Below are 19,048 nucleotides of genomic sequence, written 5' to 3' on the forward strand. Positions count from 1 at the left end.
GTTGTTTGCATTCGTAACACATCTGATGTGAGAGATGAAGCAGAGCGGACATTTTGGTTTTCTTGTGATTTATGAGTTCCTTACTGAATTGTGTTTATTTATAAAGAATGTCCATTAAAAAAAGTGTTTCTTTTAGCAACATTTTAAGAGTTGACAGGTGAATGATTGACAGGTCTCTACGTCCCTCCTCCTCAGTCCTAATATGGTCACTTCCTGTTCACTGGTTGCATAATAATAAAAAAAAGATGGCAACAGCCAAATTGTTGAAATCAAGACTTCAAAAACATCCACAAACCACCGTGACGACGTTACTGTCATGACGGTGAACTACACAACACAACATATCTGTATGACAACAACAATATTCATATGTGACCTGACGCACAAACAAGCAAATTGTGTGTTTAAAAAATTATGAAAACATTTCAAAACTGTCTTTGATACGATGTTCAAATATTCGAGGAGGGGGAGGAAACCTTCTGGGGGTTAACTATGCTAGTGAGGACATTCACCTTCTTTCAAACCTATAGCTGCTCACACAAACACACACACACACACAGTTGAGATTTTAGGAACTCAAGAGAATCTGTTTGTTTAAAAGAAATGTGGATTATTTTCTCACCTCTTAATCAAAAAGAGCTGATAAGAGTATTGATAAGAGTATTGATCAAGTAATTCGGGCAGTTTTCTTCAATTTTTGTGTTTTTGATTTTGTTGACTTGTGGGACTTTTTGCTCGTATGGATCGAAATGCTCCGTCACTCGTTCTGATATTCAACCAGCTGATCGATCAGCTGATCAATCAGATATTCAACTAGCTAATCAATCAAGTCATTTGTCAAAAAGAAGTCAGCGTTTCCTGGCTTCAGCTCACTTATGTCAATAGTCGATAGATAGATCTGCCTCCTCAGATGTAACGCTTTATTTTCTTCGATATCAATATTTTATTGATCAACCCTCAGGTCACTATTCAAGAAATCCAGGACAAAGTAGATTGAAGTCAGTGGATTGATCAGATCTGAACTGATCTGGTCTGGGATCAATTTCACAAACAAACCAATCGATCAACTAAAAATAACAACAACAATATCAGTATCAATAGAAATAAAGCAAAAAACGTAATAATTCTTCCTGATCTTTAGGCACGACACGCTCTTATTTTGTAAGGACCACACACGTGCACACCTGGCCGTGTGTGTGTGTGTGTGTGTGTGTATGTGTGTGTTGTTTCCATCTCCTCCCGCCGTGTTTTCCATCATTAACAACATCTGCCAGCAGCAGGATCCGCTCTGATAAACACTCTCGGCTGGATTAGGAATCTCCCATAGATCCTCCTCTGTGTGTGTGTGTGTGTGTGTGTGTGTGTGTGTGTGTGTGTGTGTGTGTGTGTGTGTGTGTGTGTGTATGTGTGTGTGTGTGTGTGTTCCTGATCATCTCTCTTATCAGTTTGAACATTTCTTTCAGGCTAAATAATTCAAGCAGTCGGATAGACCCTCGTCCTGCTAGAGACCCTCATCCTGCTAGAGACCCTCATCCTGCTAGAGACCCCCGTCCCGTCCACCGGACCTTCAGCTGCAGGTTGTTTCTTTGCACACTAGTGACATGTTAGACCAACACCTCTAAACCTGCTGCGACAAAGCGGTCCCGTGAACCCGGGTCCTTGTGGCAGACGGACACGGGAGGGCCGGCATGGGGGACAACATAGGGGACAACATGGGGGTCTCCCATCCAGCGTGTCGCTCCCCCGCTCCTCTCCCCCTCCCCATGAATAAAACATGCCTCCCCCATTATATAAAGGCAGGATGCCGTGTTCATCTCCCCTGAAACAACAGCAGGCTGTGATTGAGCCTCAGCGGCCCAGAGACACTTTATGTATGGGGGGGATACTCCCAAGCATCCTCCTCTTCCTCTTCTTCCTCCTCTTCCTCCTCCTCCTCCTCTGCAGGCCCAGCAGCAGGCGGCAGGAGGAGATCAGGGGCCATCAGGAGCAGGACTGCTGCTGTCACGCAGCGTTGCATCGCAATGCTATTATTAAACCACATGTGCGCGCGCACACACGCACACACACACACACACGCACAAAGACAGGTAGGCTGGGCGCGTCATCGTCTCAAGGTCAAAACAACACACAAAAAACAGGTTGGTTTTTGGGAACCCGGAGCGTGTGTGAGTGAGTGTGTGTGTGTGTGTGTGTGTGTGTGTGTGTGTGTGTGTGTGTGTGTGTGTGAATGTGTGTGTGCGCGCGCGCGCGCGTGTGTGTGTGTGTGTGTGTGTGAATGCGTGTGGACAAAGAGCCGCGGCCGAGTCCCGCAGTGTGTTTCTCCGCTCTGCCCTCACCCTCTCCCGGCTACAGGGAGCTGGACAGGCCGGTCCCGCTGGATGACAAACATCTGGATGGGAGGAGCGGGAAGAGGAGGAAGAGGAGGAGGAAGAGAAGGAGGAAGAGGAGGGGGGGGGCGCAGGAATGAACGGTTGGATTCCGTTAGTAGGTAACGGCTCCCGGTGTGGATGGTGATGATGATGATGACGGTGGTGTCGGTGAGAAAACGAGGGGGTAAGAGGAAGAGGAGGAGGAGGAAGAGGAGGAGGAGGGGGCGCTTGGTTTGAGTCACGTCTTACCCTCTGACAGCTCCAGCTCCAGCTCCGCCAGCCGGGCTCGGATCTCCAACGGTACCGGCGACGCCTCGCGGTCCGCCATTCGGCTCGTGCACACGGAGTAAAACAACACACCTCCTCCTCCTCCCTGGTTGCTGCCTCCTCTTCCTCCTCTTCTTCCTCCTCCTCTTCCTCAGCGGCGGCAGCGGCCCCTCCTCGGCGCGGAGAGACGACGAGGACGTTGAGGGCGAACAAAGAGGGAGAACAAACGCGGCTGTGGCTCTTCTCCTTCAGCGGGGGTCCGCCATGACGCTCCTCCGGTAGCTCGGTGCCGTCGCGGTGGTGCTTGCTGGTGATGATGATGATGATGATGGTGGTGGTGATGAGGCTCGCGCGCAGCCCCAGTCAGCGCCCGTTCGCAGCTTCTTGCCGCTGTTGTCACGTGACTCTCCACGGAGGAAGGAGGCGCGTGCCCGGTCATCACCGGCAGGGGGCGCCGCGCGCAGCCGCACGGTGACGTGTAGTTTTCCACCTGAATCTGTAGTTAATCCGTTTTATTATTATTTTTGTTTTCATTTTTATGAGTTATTTGTTTAGTAAATAATATATTAAAGAGAAATAATATTGAAGGAAATGTATTTAAAATAATATTTAAGTAGATCCTGAATTAATATTACAAAATATAATACAAATGTGTTTTATTAAGTAAATATCTGGGAGGGAAATATAAAAGAAATATTTAAATTAAAATAATGAATAGTTAAAACTGCAACATCACTTTTGTTTTAATATTACATTATAAAATGTTTGTTTGGCAGGGAAACTGTTTAATTTAATACAATTTCATTAAAAACATTTTTTTTAATACATATTTTTTAATTTAAAAAAAATAGTTTAAAGTGAAATTTCAAATAATTATAATAAAAATCAAAAGCTTCAGAGTAAATGATTTTATCTCATTGTAAGAATCTTGGAGGGAAGTTATAATGAAGAAATTATATTAAAAATATTTGTTTTAATAAAATGAATTTTTTTTAATCATATTGTCTTTTGGTTTGGTAAAGATCTGACATGGAAAATTAAATACGATTTTTATGTATTAAAATTAAATAAATCAAAATATCAAATCGAAAGATTCAATTTCTGTTTCTTAAAGATCTGGTAAGAAAATAATCAAATTAAAAGCTTTAATATCAATTTTGTCAATTCAATACTCTGCCTTTCAAACAGCTTTTCCTCGTTCATGTTTCTGATGTGCACAACTTTAATCTCCTTTTATTCAGTTTGAGCACAAACATAAAAGCTTGCTGACAAAAAAATAACAATCATATGTTTACTTATTAAAATTGCCACAAATCTTATCTTCTCTATGGCTTTATTAATCCGACAACCTGATCACTCTTTATTCAAGGTAATAAAGTGAGGAGTATCTAAAGGTCCAGTGATGAAGATGAGGAGCGTAGTCTCCTCAGTGGAACGCCATCATGTGGCTCGTCTGCCCCCTGCTGGTGAGGAGGCAGAACCGCAGTCTGGACATTCAGAGGACGTTTCTGGGACGTCTGGACTTAAAAGGAAACATGAAACACTTTGGTGTTACGGGAACAAACACATGGAGAGCATCTGTGAAGAGACGCTTTGATCAACCACACTCCTGGATTCAACACAAAACTAGTAGTTCTAACTTCAAAAGGCACTTTAATATCTGTTCAATAATATGTACATCTGTACAGACAAAGTAATGCATGCCACGCCCACTAACGCTTCACATTTAAAATGCTGTACTTTCAACAAAAAAAAGAGCATTGGGACTGGATCCACTGCAAGTCAATGGCCAGTCAGTGTTCCCAGTGAGGTTTTCTCCTCACGCTCAACACACAAAGCACTCACAGCGCCTCAGGAAATAAAAAAAAAAATACAACAAATTAAATCCTAAAAAAAAGGAAATTTAAAAAAAAAAGTCATGCAGAGAGAAAGGACTGGTTTTGAGTGGCTCACCAGCACCTGACCAGAAGAAGCAACTGGGAGACTTAATGGTTTAGAGGAGCTGGAGGCTCTGGGAGAACACGTGAAGAGAACAAAGTCAAACAATGGAGCGATGGGTGAACGCGTACAGCAGAAGAACCATCGAAGAGGAGCCGCCTCTAAACCAGACTAAATCAAAACCCGGCTCCCCCTGAACTGATTGACGACAAACTAACGGCTTCCTCTATAAAAACTAGACCTCTGCGTGGGTGCAGGACCGGATGGACCCACGCCCTGCACCCACGCAGAAGTCTAGTTTATATACACATCAAGACAATAGACATCAAGACATTAGACATCAAGACAAGTTTCAGTTTATGTGACCCAAAAAAAGAAAGAAAAGTGTCCTTTTCTCCACCGGATGTGATCACCGGCCCGGAAAGGTGGGGGCGTGCTCCTCCTCCTTCTCCTTCTCCTCCCAAGGGGCGGAGTCAGCGGGCGGCGGCGGCTCGTTGGGCGCCGCCCGCTGGCAGATCGCGGCGTAGCTAGGCCTCTTGGACTCAATCTGGCCAATCAGAGCACACGCTGGGGTCAGAGGGTCTCACACCGGTTCACTCTCAAACATCTCACATCTGAATCACACACACACACACCTCGGGCCACAACGTGAGCACGCCATGGAACAAAGAGCTATGAACTATGAACCTGCTGTTTCAAACAGACACACACACACGTCTTACGGTGACGGGCTCCCGGGTCGGCGGAGCTGCTTGGGCCTCGCCGCCGGCCTCCGCACGCTGCTGCACGTTCCTGCACAGACGAGCAGAACAAACTCACCACGGGCGATCAACGTCAAGCTCGTGAGATGAAACATCGTGCAGCGAGCAAAAGGAAGAGAAGCGGAGGAGGAGCCGGCGCTGAAGGGAACGACACGCCTTCACTCACTGCTCTGAGGTCTGCTGCGGCTCACACGGAGGACACACACTACTGCTCTGCACTGGAGTCTGCACAGAGAGGCCAGGGTTACAGTCTTAGGGTGGGGAGGTGTATATATATGTATGTATGTATGTGTGTGTGCGTGTGTGTGTGTATATACGTGTGTGTGTGTCACCTTGGCATTGCCGTTGGCTGCAGGTAGTGGTGTCATGGTGTTCGCTGAAGGCAGAGGAGGGAAGCTTGTGAGGCCGAGCTCGGGGGGAGGAGACGGCGGCCTGGGAGGCGACCGATTGGCCGAATTCTAACACACACAAAACACACACAGTCAACACACAACAACAAGGCGAGCTTTTCAAACACCCAGAATTCTCGGTGGCTACTCACGCGGGTGTTTCCATCAGCTCTCTCCCACGACCTCGGGCTGTCTCTCCTCCTCTGGCTGAAGGCTCCTCTCCTTCAGAGACACACAGCTTAAAGCCTCGGCGTGTCGATGACATCATCGACACGCCACCGACGTCATTGACACGCCGACATTACCACGGATTAAGAGGATAATTTTTTTTAGAAAAAAATGAGAAAAAGGCTTATCAGGTTAGGTTTATCAGGTTAGGTGTCGTTACCTTCCTCGATCAGACGGGGGCGCCCTCGCCCCTCTGCTCTGGCGGCGCAGGTTGCCCTGCGGCCGCCCTCGACTCGTCTTCGTCGCGGAAGAGGAGCGCTCCTCCGGCGTTTGCTCCGTCGGGGGCGCGGCCTCGTTCTGCCGGCGGTCCCGAGAGCCGGACCACCTCGAGCCTCTCCTGGAAAAGAAGTGGATTGTGAATGCGGCGTCGACGTCTCTCGGTCTCGTGACGGCGAGCGGCGTCTACCTCGGCCTGTGAGCATTGTACGGCTGGAAGTCGGAGAACCCGTTGATAAGGTCGTTCATCAGCGTCTGACGCTGAGGAAAAGAAAACAACGTCACACGCGTCAGCCAGAGACGGAGCAACGACGTTGGACGTCCTGCGAGTCGCACGGCACTCACCTCGGCACATCCCTGGTACCCCGTCGCGGCTGAGGCCCAGACCTCGTTGGAGAGGTCGTACAGCTGCTGGGGCGGGCCGGGCTGCTGGTAGGGGTCGGGGGGGAAGTAGGAGGAGCACGGGTCCAGCTGGAGCTGGGGGGGGCGGTAGCCGTTCTTCGGAGCGAAGGAAGAGACCGCCATGGTTTTGGCTTTTATCCTCACCATGATGGGCTTCCCCTGGAACTCCCGGACCTCTTCTCTGAGGTATTTATAGGCCTGAAGACAGACGTGACGGAATAAAGAGTCAAATTTAATCCGTAAAACATCAAAAGCAGTTTGTGTCTCAAGAGGCTGAGTTTGGTCGTTCGTAACGTCAACGTTTGAATCCTGAAACGACATTCAAAGCTTCGTTTGAAAACCTCAAATCTTCAGAAGTAAACAAGAAGACGTGTTTCACCTGCTGAGCGTCGGTCTCAGACTGGAACGTGACGAACCAGTTGTCGTTGCTCACAAACTCACAGCTCAGGAACTTTGGACGGTTCTCTCCGTCAAAGAGAGACTCCACCTCCTGCAGCACAACAGGGATCAAACACACAGTCAGGAGGAGAGGAGGGGAGAGTGGCGGATGAAGAGGAGAAGAGGAGGAGGGGAGAAGAAGAGAGGATGAGAGGAGATGAAGAGGAGAGAGGAGCGTCCTGCCTCCTGAGGCGTGGTGCTGGGGATCTCTCTCAGGATGACGACACAGCGACTCTGACTGGGCCGGACCTTCAGTCCACACGGCGCCACCTGAACCAGCGGCAGAGCTGTGGACCAATGAGAGAAGAGACTCAGACCTGGAACCTATAACCTCAGACCTTCCAGGTACTCTAAAGACAATGAGACATTTAAAACATGCGGTCAAGTAAAAACTGCTGCCGAAACCAACGCTGACATTTCAAGATGTCGGAGATGAGGTCCAGGTCCGTGCTGAGACTCTGGATCTTGTCAAGGCTGGCCAGCGTCGCTATGGGAACATACTGGTCGCTGTCCATCTGGGAGTTGAGATACAGGTCGTTGCCCAGGTGCTCCCTGTGGGGTGTGGGAGTGGGATGGGGAGGGGGGTGAGGGGGAGCTCGATCAGAAGAACGTACCAAACAACTGCATCAAAAAGGCTGGGAGGGACCAGAACCCTGTGGGACTGGTTTACTGGTCCCATTATTTAATGACGCGAGTGTTACCTGTTCAGGCAGGACTCCAGGACGCTCCTCAGCTCCTCGTTGCCGTCCACTGGAATCAAAAGGAAGTCCCGATATGAGCGGACTGTTTCTGCTTTGTGGCTTCATTTGAAAAGTGGAGCATGAATACAGGTGAACGGGGGGGTTCTACCTGCGTCAGGCGGGTTGCCGGGCAGACCGTTGACCAGCGGAGCATCGGCAGACAGCAGCTGGTACTCCAGCGGGCCGGCGGCGGCCTCAGCCAGGCCCGCGTTCTCCAGCTGGAACGCCGGCTCATATCCTGAAAAGAAGACCAGTGGAGACCGTTTGAGTGTTTTCTTTAAAAAAAAAAAAATTTTAAATCACAAACTCGTTTCATCGCAGGAACATTTTTGAAGACCAGAGCTGGGTCTTACCTTCCTGGTGGGTCAGCACGTTGGGAAAGTGCAGCCATGGCTGCGGCGCCTGCAGGTAGGCGGGGTCGGCGACGCTCGGGTCAAAGCCGTGGTTGGTCCACGCCTCGGCTTCGGGGTTCAGGCTGGGGGAAGCGACGGCCGCCTGGCGCCAAGGAGACACAGACGTGCACAGCGTTGACCCGACGGGAAACATTCAGTATAGGAAACCAAGAATCACTTTGCGAGAAAAACTACAGATGACGCGTCTTCTGGAAGACGCATCCGTCTGCTACAGACAGGAAGGGGCGGGTCTTCGAGCGCTAACGAGCCCTCATTACGTAGTGTCCACCATGGCGGACAGAACCCACATGCAAACCTTTTGTCAATAAGACACTGAACCGTGTTGAAACCACACTTACAGACTGCCTGCACTCTGTGTGCCAGTCCCAGACGCAGCGGCCCTCTGGCATCACCGTGCTGTAGGGGTACGCCCCCAGCAGCGCCATGGAGGGCTGCAGCTCCGAGACCAGGGCCGGGATCTGCTCCTCGCTCTCACCGCAGCCGGGCTCGAGAGCGTCATCGGACGCGCCCTGGGCCCATACGACCCCGCGGGGCTCCTCCGGACCCAGCTGGATCCAGGGCTGAGGGTAGAGGCGGCAGACGGAGGCGTCGGCGTCCTCTCCCAGCAGCTCGGACACCATCTCCCTCATCCCTCCCTCTCCCTCCTCGCCCTCCTCAGCGGTCGCCACCACCGCCGCCACCGCCGGGACGTGGATCTCGTAGGACGGAGTCGAGGCGTAAACGTCAATCTGGCCTGGGTCCACGGAGGTCACAGTCTGGAGGATCCTGCTTCGGGCCGGCGTCTCGGGAGCTTCTGGAGGAATGTCGCCGCTGAGGGCGGACGTTATCCTGTCGGCTTCGCTTGATGAACCTCCAGTTTGTTGGGAATAGTCAGCGGCGGGTCGCTGCGGGTCGGCTTCAGGCTTTATAGAGTCGGAGGAAACGCTTGAGGTAAAAGACCGGAGGAAACCGCGCTCTGACAGCAGGTGACGGCTCGGAACCGGTTCAGGTGAAACATCTGTGACGTTGTCGCTCTCAGCGGGTTCACTGTCGAGTGGGATTCCTGGTCCGTTTCTTTCGACGGCCTGTCCGTCGTCTCCACTTGTGAAGACGTCTGGTGAAGGCTCGTCCGATGAAGGTTCGACCGGCACGGCGTTAGCGTCGGCTTTCACGTCGCCGCGGTCGCCACCGAGCTCAGAGTCCGCTGTCGGAGCCTCGGTGTCGGGGCGAGGAGGTTTAATTTCGCTCGGCTCAAACGCCGGATTGTTTAAACCGACGTCTAAATGGTCGGATGGGACCGAGTCACGCTGGTGAGATGAGTTTTTTCGGTCTGAGAGAGGTGGTAGATCCGTGTGGCAGGAGAAGACGGTCAGTTCAATGGGCGGTGAAGATGCGGCTGATATGCTGGGCCCTGAGGACGCTGAGGACCCCGAGTACACTGAGGATACCTTGGTGAGAGTCGTCTCTGCCGTTCCCCCGTGACCACCGTCGGCCTTCTGCTCGCCGTGGACGCCCACAGGGATGGCCTCGCTCTGCAGGGGGGGTTTGTCCACCTCGGTCTGTCCTTCACACGGAAGAGAAACAAGCTTCTCGCTGCGCAGCGCTTCGAGGTCGAGCTCTGAAGGACTCGGGCTGCAGGCATCCGGCTCGGGAGTTAGTGAACGCTGGACATGGTCAGACTCACGCAGACGATGCTCCAGAGGCTGGAAGTCAGAATCCAACTTTTCCTCCTGGAAACGAGTCACCGTTTCCCCGAAGCACACGCTGTCTCCCACTGAACACGCACTCTCCCTCTGCTCTGATGCGCCCGCGGTGTCGCCCCGTGCAAGTTCATCGCCCTCCTCCACACATGCCCTTTGACCCGTGTGTGACGCCATCAACATGTACACATCCTCCTTTACACCTTCAGGCTGGGTGCCAGCGTGAGTGGACATCTGAGGTTCCTCGCTGGCTGTCGGGCTACTGGACGGCGTTGGCGGGTGCCACGGAGTTTCTCCCCGCTGACACTTGACATGAGGAGGTGCGGTGGTCTCCTCGGACGCAACGTTGGGAGCGTGCGGCTGTGCCAATGACGGTTCCTCGTCGCTGGACAGGCTGGCCAGTTTAGATTCCATCACGTACGTCAGGTCCTGGCCCGCGGATGCCTCCGCGTGCGATTGGCTGGATGCCGGAGACTCCGCTATACAGGGCAGAGCAGCTGCTGACACTTCAGCTGTGAGCCGCGAGTATGTCGCTCCAGCTGTTTGGGGTTGGCCGTGGCCGTGGTCATGTTCAAGGTCGTCGTCCTCGATGGAACACAGGCTGTAGAAGCTCCGGGTCCTGGTCTTGAAACCTTGACACAGCGCTGTTGTGCCGACCTCATCCCCGCCTTCCTCTTCCGTGAGCTCCGGCTGAGGGTGTAGCCTGGAGGGAGCTGACAAACATTTTGCCGGTTTGTGCCCGTCCGAGAGCCGGTTGAACCACTGCGCCCTGAGCGTGGCGTTCTCCAAAATCTTCTGTTTGGCTGGACTCTGCGTGGGCACCTCCATATACGGCGCCGGTTCACAGCTGGGCCCGCCGGCGTGCGTCCCGCCGGGCTCAGCGTCCGTCTGTTTGTTTGTGTTAATAATAATAACAATCTCCTCGGCCGGCTTCAGATCCCCGGCGCTCCGCGCGGCGCTGCCTGCTGCGGCCGCCACCTCCGTCGCAACATTGTTGTCCGGTCGCAGCCGCCCCTCCTCATCTTCCGGGGGCTTCCCCTGAGCCGGCTCGTTTGCCGCCGCGCACGTGTCCTCTTCGTCCAGGCTCACATGCTGAGCCACAGCCCCGGCCCGGAGTGTCCCCTCGCTCAGCCCGTCGTGCAGCGGGGGCTGCAGCAGGCTGCTCCTCTCGCTCGGCGGGCCGGGGTTGAGCTCCTTACTAAAGCAGCACCCCATCTTCTCCGAGCCTAAAGTGGGAATAAAGCACAAGACTTCTATGGCCACGCACACTAAGAGCCGACACAACACGAGATCACAATCATGAGCAGCTCCTCGCGACGGCTCGGCCACTGGCAGAAAGAGAAAAGACCCTCCGCTCACCCCTCAGGCTCCCCTCTTCCCTCCCAGCTCCCCCTCCCTTGCCCAGAATAGCAAATGTGAAGGCGCTCACATGTCCCTGCCACTCAACAGAGGGCCGCACACCACTTGGTGTGTGTGCGTGTGTGTGTGTGTGTGTGTGTGTGTGTGTGTGTGTGTGTGTGTGTGTGTGTGTGTGTGAGAGAGAATGTATGGGAGCCCTAGTTAGGCTACAGTTTGAGGGGTCAGCACGTTGGCCCACCAATCACAGAGCAGTAAAGCTGCAGTGTCCACTCCTCCCTCTCCCTCTCTGAAGCTCCCCCATCTCCCTTCCTCCCGTCCCACCATTCACGTATCCTCCCTCCCACTGACACCTTTCCCTTTGACTTACATCAGTTCTGCTTTAACCCTCCATCTCTCCCTCCTTCCTTCCCTCCCTCACAAGGCCGCCTGGGCCCCAACAATTAATCAGGTTATCCTGTAGTGTTTGAGGTTAATCGTATCGTTTAATCCAGTGTTGTTCAACCTTTTTTGAACACATTTTGTACAGTAAAAAAATCCACACCAAAACAAGTTACAAAATGTCACATTGTAGCATAATACAGCATATGTGGTAGGTCATTACTTCACTACCTGCTGGCATGGAAGAGTATTTAATGACGAGGCCGGCGACTATATGGCAAGCTTAGACACTCAACAATGGAAAATTATTTGCAGCAACTAAATAATATTTTTTGCACCAATTAAGTAAAATTGGACATTTGCCCATGGCACAGTGGTTGAAAATCACTGGTATAAACATTACATTTATTATTTTACAATTACTTTTGAATCTTGTTATTTATTTCTACTTGATACAAACATATATTGTAAGTCTGTCCTGAAACTTTTCTCTTTTTTTTCAAAAGTTTTTGTTCTTTTCAAAACCGAAGGTTTGAGGGCAGAACGTGTCCATTGTAATTTTGAATGATCTCATAATAGATGTATTTATTGGACAGTCTGATAAATTGGCACGACTTTTTCCCAAATGCCAGCTCGGAGCCACCTGCTTGTGTGTGTCCAGGTGAGTGTGTGCGCGGAGAGGACGGCTGTCTCCTGTCTTAGTACCTGGTAGAAACAGCAGTACCCGGGTCCCAGCACTCCCAGCGCTAGCGGCGCCTGTACATCAGCTGGACACAGAGGATGCGGGGGTGACGTCATGTGACTCAACGGGACGAGGGCTGCCGATGTCGATGGTCACCGCGGAAACTATTGGGAAGGGAGAGAGGTGGGGAGGAGGGAGAGAGCAGTGAGTTTTGTATACATTATGCATTTTTCTTATTATTCTAGCCTACGTTTTGTATATATTGTGTTGTTTTAATACTGTACTGCTTTACCTGTATGTATACATGTTAATAAATTGCCCCTGCAGGATAAATAAAGCAACCATGTATATGCTTTAATTTAACCTTTGTAATTCTCATTCTAAAATGTCGCACGTTGTTTCACATTAAAAATCTAATTGTTTTAAAGATAATGAGCGTAATTGAGGGACACAAGGCTGGACTGAAGACGTCATTCTGTGTGTCAGAAAACGTTGCTGGCTGACGACAAACTGACATTAACGGCTGATCGCGGATCTGCTTAACAGACTTTTCCGGTCTTCTGTTACCAGTTAGGGTTCTTTGGTGACGTCTGAATGAGACAAATCAAACACGCACATAACAGTAAAGTTAACGGAGGTTTTTAACGCCCTCTCTTCCGGAATATTACCGGGATTTTAGGCGCGGCTAGGCGGTCAACGGCCGCTTTAGCTAGCTTAAGTAGCTAGCTAACCTAGTTGCCGTTAACTGAAGCTAGCCAACCACGGCGACGTTAAAACGAGGCCGCCGCCACGTCACGCTCCACGTCGTAACTCACCTGTTACCTGTCCTCCTCTTCCTCTTCCTCCTCTGCTGCAGTAAAGTGGAGCGCAGTTCGCGGCTTTCTTTGCGGGCGTCTGCGGGACTTCCCTCGGCGTTGTTCCGCCAGTTGACGTTGCTTTTCCGCGACTCGCCGCCTCACGCGCACGTTGCAGTTGCTACGGAAACATCTGAACGTTGTAAATTAATACATGTTTTTGGTGAATAATTTAAAAACATATATCATTTAATTTAATTTATAATAATAATAATACTCGGTTGTTTTTTTATTCAAATACACGTTAACTACACACACACTTTGTAGGTGCTATGTAATGTACTATGTACTGTTTTTGAAACACATGACCATGCTTTTAGTATTTAATAAATTATTATATTTCATCAAAAAAAACTAATCCACTACTTGAGATAAACCCCATATTTAATATTAACTTGTATTTTTCTTATTGTATTTATTCTGTCGACTGTTTAGGATACTTTTCTGTGAATTTTATTTCCCAAAATAAATATATCTGCTTGTTGTGATGGACTAAAAGTAGACAAACATAACCAGGTGTCACTTTTTTAGGTGTTTTTGTAATATTATTTATTATCTAGTATTATACAAAGTGTATTGCCTAACATCAAAGTCTAATAATATAGTTTTGGGCCTGAAAGTAGCCAAATATTAACACAAAAAATACTGCATTCAGCTCAAACAAAATGCCATGAGTTACTTTTTAATATAGAAAGAAACTCATTGTATAATCAACACACATAACAATGTTTGAATTAGATTATCAGGGTTGTGGCCAGGAATTTAAAAATACAAAAAAATGTATTAACATTTATTTTAAATAATTCATAATATTAACGGTTCAGTTGCATACATTTTATTTCTCAACAAAAATGTCTCAATTCTGTTAGAAAGCCTTCTCAAATTCATTTTAAATGGATGCTGAACTTTTGATTTTTTATTTAGTTAATCAAAATGCATTATTATTAAAATAGATGTTAAAAGTAAAAAGAAAAAAGAGGCAGCACATGTTGTTAATTGTAATTGGTTGCTAAATAAAAAAAAAACATTAATAAACTTTTACGTCCTGATGAACAAAATACAACTTTAATGAGAACATTAATTAAATTAACCCTTTGGAAAGAAGAGCTCTGAGTATAAGATCACGTGCACAGTTTATTAAAATAAAAACATAAATAAAGATTCAGTCCAAAATAAAGCTTCTCCTGTGAGTCTCGTTTCTCACGTAAAGCAGTCAGGTGGTCAGGGGGGCGGGGCCCCGCGCGGCAATCCCCCAGAATGCTCTCTGGCGGTCTCAGGAGTACAGGCTCCAGTAGATGGTGTTGAAGAGCAGGTAGGACAGCGGGAAGGCCAGGCGCGAGTACGAGTCGATGACGTAGCTGTTGCTGACGAACAGGTCGACGTTCTCGCGCACGGACCGCTGCCGGCGGAGGCGGGTCCCCTCCGGGGGTCGCGCGTCCGAGCTCAGGGACTCGGGTGCTGCGGCGCGGGGGTCAGAGGTCAGTGAGGCCGCGGCGCGGGAGAACGGCGTCAGCTCCATGTCGTTGTCGTGAAAACAGCCGTCGAAGGCCATCGCCTGGCTGGCGTTGAAGGTGGACGGGATCTGAAGCGTGATGGAGGCAGAGCAGATGCTGAGTTTAATAGGTCACGTACATCCGGTCTCCATCTTACAAGCGCAGAATGCTAGTGGAATACGCGTCTCACACACTTGACCTTTACGTTCCCCCGACAGGTCAAATCCCGCCTCCCCTCTGCTCCACCAATCACAAGGCCGCAAACCGACCGTCACGCACACTGCTTCCCTATGATTGGCTGGAGAGAGCGCGCGGTGACCAAGTGGCCCCTCCTACCTACACAGGCACCTAGACATGGTCCCTACAGTGGAATATTTTATGCTTCAAAGGTCTGATTAACAATCACAATTATTATTTGTTTAAGGTCTTTTGGGACAGAAAATGTTTTTTTTAAAATATATTAATTTGTTAAAATTTTAATCTCTAAGAAAAACTTTGATTGCTCGAGAAAAAAACAATCATATAAAATATATCTGATGCAAAAAGTTAAACAGACGAATTTCGAAAAATACAATTTAAAGAAAACAACATTGATCTTTATTTACAAAGGTAATATTACATGTTATTATATTTATTATCAATGTATTGCAGTCATGAACCGTCACAGAAACATCCTGTAATGTCCCCGTTTGTCCACTAGAGCGAGACATCGAGTTACATGTGCTGACCTTGCCCCTCTTCATCTTCCTCGTCTCCTCCAAAGTGGTGCAGTAGTTCACCGCCGCGTACTCGATAACTGAGAGGAACACGAACAGGAAGCTGGTCCACAGGTAGATGTCCACTGCCTTCACGTACGACACCTGCAACCACACGGAGAGGAAGAGGAGGAGGAAGAGCAACACAGACCACGTGTGAAGAGAGCTGCATGTGTGGAGTTAAAGTCAAACAGGATTTTTTTTTTTTAAACATGACATTATTTTTTTTTCCTTTTTTTGTGTCGATTTTTTGTTTTTATTTTATTTTTTTGTCAACTTTTTTTTGTTAATTTTTGTTGTTGTCATAATTATGACAGCAGATATTGCAGATATTACAACTTCACAATCAAATCCATCACAGTCTAAACCTGGTTCACTTTAAATGTTTTGCTCTTTTAAAAAATGAATGGTGATAAACACAAGTCTCATTCCCGCCACAAAAAAAACATAATTATGACAACAAAAAAAGTCATATTCATATTTTTTTTGTTGTTGTTATAATTATGACTTCTTTTTTTTGTGGCGAAAATTGCCTTCCATAAAATTTCAGGTCCTTGAACGCAACATGAAAAAAGTATTTGTTTTATACTTGGAGTTTATTTTTATTTTCTGTCCATTAGATTAAAGAGGATAGTTGCTGGTCCCCTTCAGTCTGGACTCTCACATGGGACTAAGCCGAGTCCCAGAGCCCCACCGCCCCTGAAGGCCACACAGCTGTACCTGAGGCATAGAGGAGGACACTCCGGTGATGATGGTGGACATGGTGAGCACCGTGGTCATTCCTGCAGGACGACACACAGCGGCCATTTCTGAGGTTGTTATCTTTATAATCAACACTAAAATTAAATCTAGTCTCCTCGTGGGGAGTTTAGTCTCCATGAAGATTAGTTTATTTAAAGATTCTTATTTAAAGAAACTAAATTATTAGTATTTTATTTCATATGTATATATATTTAAGAGCTTGTTACCCAGGGAGACGCGAGCGGGCACGGCTCTGCGGTCGATCCAGAAGGAGACCCAGGACAGCACCACCATCAGCATGGTGGGGAAGTACGTCTGCAGCATGAAGAAGAAGATGTGCCTCTGCAGGATGAAGTTGATGAAGAGGCGGTTGTACCAACCTGAGGGGAGGTGGGTACTGATGATGCCTCATTAGCATATTCAAACAAAACATTCACCTTGTGATACAGGAAACGCTCTCAATGTCAGTGATGAGGAAGTGAAGTTTCAAGGTGATGAGTGAGTTCATGTGTTCACCTGTAGAGTCTTTAATGTTACTAAACATCTCTTTAATGTAAGTAAACACACACAAACACGCACGCACACACACACGCACCGGTGCTGCTGTAGAAGGCCAGGCCGCTGGAGGCGTGGAAATGCTCGATGAAGAACTGAGACAAGACGATCTCGTCCGTCCTCAGCGAGTCGTTCCCGTTCTTCCAGTAAAGCATCAGGTCGTTCTCATTGTACGCGTCTGTGTGGGAGGGAGGAGGGGGGGGGGGGGGGGGGTGGAGGGAGGGGGGGTGCAGCTGTTACATTTGGAGCTTTTCATTTTTTATAATTTATATTTGTTTGCCACACTTGAGTTGTTGATTTATATTCATGTGTGTATGTTTGTATGTGTGTATGTGTTTGTGTGTGTGTGTGTGTGTGTGTGTGTGTGTGTGTGTCTCACAGCTCTCCAGCTCCAGAGAGCAGTTCTGTGTGTCCAGAGGGAAGCTGCTGAAGTCCATCGAGCAGAGCGACGTCACCGTCACCCTGAAACACACACACACACACACACACACACACACACACACACACACACACACACACACACACACACACACACACACACACACACACACACACACACACACACACACACACACACACACACACACACACACACACACACACACACACACACACACACATTAAACAGACACCACCTGCTGTCGCCAAGGAAACCAGCAGCGCCCCCAGCAGGTCAAAGTTCCCTCTTATCCAGGTGGAAACCTCAGGCTCTGAAAAGTGTCCTAAAGCTCCTTTTGACTGTGTGTCTCCAGTGTCGACATGCAGACGTTCAGGTGAAAACATCTCCGTGACCTCAGGAGCTTCTGCTGGTTTCAAACCTCCCACCTGCAGCTTCCTACCTGACGCTGTACAGGATGTTTCCGTCGGGGTAGACCCGCAGCATGATGTTCTCCATGGTGGTGTCGTGGATGAAGGAGCGCTTTGAGTGCACAAAGAAGACATCGGGAACCCAGATCTTCTTCACCAGCCGCGAGTCGAACGTCCTGCTCTGATTGGTCCGGGACGGGAACGCCAGCCGCTCGTCCTTCCAGTAGTGACGCAGGTACAGAGTCATGGTGAAGTCCTGCCGGGGCAGAGAAGAGGATGGAAGGAAGTTAAAGAGTTGAAAGCATTCAGTAGATTAAGAAATACATAAGTAAAGAAAGTGTCTGCAGTCACTCTTGATCCGGTAAGTTGAGCAGTCGTCCATCCTGATGCTCACCATGTTGACCTCTGAGATGCTGTCGATGCTCTCCACCTGCACGTCGATGCCCACGGGGATGGCTGCGCCTGAAAGCACCAAATCATGTAAGTCACAGCTCGTAAATCTCTGCCACGGCGTGACGCCGCACGTCAGAACCGCCTGCAGGAGCTTTCACCTCCACACGCCGCTGAGTCTAGTTCAAGGTCATGAATCTGCTCCATGACGTCATCTGTCCCGACGCGATTCATGCAACACTCAGTCAAGAACTGTCGGCCGATAACGTTTAACCCGTTGAAAAATGTGGAACCAATGTTGTCTCCAGACTTCTTTTTCACTGATTGAGTGGTCCTAGAAACCCCAAATTGATTCCAATACTTGTGTTTATTGTATGTATTTGTTCAGCAAAGTCTTGGGAAAAAAATGTATATCTGCAAAAAAAATACTTTTAAAAGATATTTTGATCGTACATCCAGCATGATATGAGCCAGATTCCCCAAAAATGCCTCCTGGAGCGTCAATAAGACACCTTTATGGAAAGAGTAGGACATAAAGAATCAGAATCTGCAACAAAAATCACAATAAAGCAAAGAATTGGCCTGTTAGGAAGGAGTTTCAATCAAAAAATGTGTGTTTGGTTCAAAACTGAGAAAAATGACGTATTTTATATCAAAAGATGACAACAACATCCTTCGTCTTCGCCAGCGGCCTCGCCGCCGACCGCCCAACATCTGCTCCCCCCCCTCCCTCCCTTCCCCGCTCTCCATCCACCTCATTAGCAGATTAAGCTCGTTTAACCGCTAAACCCGAACAACCTGATTTGTGCACACAAACAGCAGAAATATCTACGCAGCACACAAATCCCCCCCTTTTAAAAAAAACCCAAAGCTTCAGCCCTCGGCTCCCCGTCTGGCTGCTCGGCCTCCGAGAGGAAGCGTGACAGCGTGAGTGAAGGAGGCTCACGGTGACGCTGCTCTTTTTATGTTCCTCCTTCACCAAAAAAATCTGCTAATTTTAAGGTTTTATCCACCGCTGCCGACCCAAAGAGCTCATTCCTGACGCCACCACGAGCACCAAAACTCATAAAGGTCTCAATCTGCAGCGCAATGTTAAACGTTTTGACAATGAGGGGAATGCAGAAGAAGAACGACTGTCGGCTAACTAATGAATCACTTGTGACAGCTGTGAACCTCCACCGCCCTCACAGAGCT

The 19,048-nt window shown here is 48.9% G+C and overlaps 3 protein-coding genes across 8 annotated transcripts in view; all 3 read right to left on the bottom strand.

The window, feature by feature from the left end:
- LOC137788483 (disco-interacting protein 2 homolog C-like) overlaps window positions 1–3,037 on the bottom strand; it is a 21,945-nt gene extending 18,908 nt beyond the window's left edge. For both annotated transcript variants that reach the window (XM_068581303.1, XM_068581302.1), the window contains exon 1: window positions 2,619–3,037. In XM_068581303.1, the coding sequence (XP_068437404.1) occupies window positions 2,619–2,697 (79 nt within the window). In that variant the 5' untranslated portion in view covers window positions 2,698–3,037. The remainder of the gene's footprint in view (window positions 1–2,618) is intronic.
- Window positions 3,038–4,269: 1,232 nt separating this feature from the next.
- On the bottom strand, window positions 4,270–12,424 carry LOC137788559 (uncharacterized). 4 transcript variants are annotated; one of them, XR_011077765.1, is made up of 17 exons: window positions 12,283–12,424; window positions 8,500–11,066; window positions 8,102–8,243; window positions 7,858–7,986; window positions 7,710–7,758; window positions 7,424–7,560; window positions 7,192–7,295; window positions 6,950–7,060; window positions 6,514–6,768; window positions 6,359–6,429; window positions 6,113–6,289; window positions 5,877–5,946; window positions 5,668–5,793; window positions 5,502–5,560; window positions 5,297–5,366; window positions 4,892–5,121; window positions 4,270–4,815 (listed from the first exon to the last, which is right to left on the bottom strand). XR_011077765.1 is itself a non-coding variant. In XM_068581416.1 (16 exons), exons 2-16 carry the CDS (start codon window positions 11,053–11,055, stop codon window positions 4,984–4,986), a joined length of 4,194 nt encoding a protein of 1,397 aa, XP_068437517.1. In that variant the 5' UTR covers window positions 11,056–11,066; window positions 12,283–12,424; the 3' UTR covers window positions 4,270–4,983. The 4 variants fall into 4 exon arrangements, 2 of the variants coding, with proteins under 2 accessions (XP_068437517.1, XP_068437518.1); XM_068581416.1 differs by having other exon boundaries at window positions 4,270–5,121; XR_011077766.1 differs by lacking the exon at window positions 4,270–4,815 and having other exon boundaries at window positions 4,915–5,121; window positions 5,210–5,366.
- A 656-nt stretch (window positions 12,425–13,080) lies between these two features.
- Window positions 13,081–17,903, bottom strand: LOC137788560 (gamma-aminobutyric acid receptor subunit rho-3). 2 transcript variants are annotated; one of them, XR_011077767.1, is made up of 9 exons: window positions 17,859–17,879; window positions 17,497–17,720; window positions 17,037–17,119; window positions 16,698–16,835; window positions 16,330–16,482; window positions 16,082–16,143; window positions 15,335–15,466; window positions 14,318–14,695; window positions 13,081–13,246 (listed from the first exon to the last, which is right to left on the bottom strand). XR_011077767.1 is itself a non-coding variant. In XM_068581418.1 (8 exons), exons 1-8 carry the CDS (start codon window positions 17,859–17,861, stop codon window positions 14,387–14,389), a joined length of 1,104 nt encoding a protein of 367 aa, XP_068437519.1. In that variant the 5' UTR covers window positions 17,862–17,903; the 3' UTR covers window positions 14,227–14,386. The 2 variants fall into 2 exon arrangements, 1 of the variants encoding a protein (XP_068437519.1); XM_068581418.1 differs by lacking the exon at window positions 13,081–13,246 and having other exon boundaries at window positions 14,227–14,695; window positions 17,859–17,903.
- Window positions 17,904–19,048: the final 1,145 nt, after the last annotated feature.

This window comes from Clinocottus analis, unplaced genomic scaffold (assembly GCF_023055335.1).
Source record: "Clinocottus analis isolate CAN_PGR_092001 unplaced genomic scaffold, fCliAna1.0.p SCAF_18, whole genome shotgun sequence".
Taxonomy (NCBI): domain Eukaryota; kingdom Metazoa; phylum Chordata; class Actinopteri; order Perciformes; family Cottidae; genus Clinocottus; species Clinocottus analis.

What these genes read in the sequence shown, in the direction of transcription:
- LOC137788559 (XM_068581416.1), bottom strand. Translation starts at nt 11,055, where the DNA reads ATGGGGTGCTGCTTTAGTAAGGAGCTCAACCCCGGCCCGCCGAGCGAG. An exon ending in CCCCCGTCTGATCGAGGAAG is followed by an intron (nt 5,947 to 6,112) that starts GTAACGACACCT and finishes GTGTCTCTGAAG; the next exon opens with GAGAGGAGCCTTCAGCCAGA. An exon ending in GAGCTGATGGAAACACCCGC is followed by an intron (nt 5,794 to 5,876) that starts GTGAGTAGCCAC and finishes TGTGTGTGTTAG; the next exon opens with AATTCGGCCAATCGGTCGCC.
- LOC137788560 (XM_068581418.1), bottom strand. An exon ending in GCCCGCTCGCGTCTCCCTGG is followed by an intron (nt 16,144 to 16,329) that starts GTAACAAGCTCT and finishes GTCGTCCTGCAG; the next exon opens with GAATGACCACGGTGCTCACC. An exon ending in GGAAGATGAAGAGGGGCAAG is followed by an intron (nt 14,696 to 15,334) that starts GTCAGCACATGT and finishes ATCACGCTTCAG; the next exon opens with ATCCCGTCCACCTTCAACGC.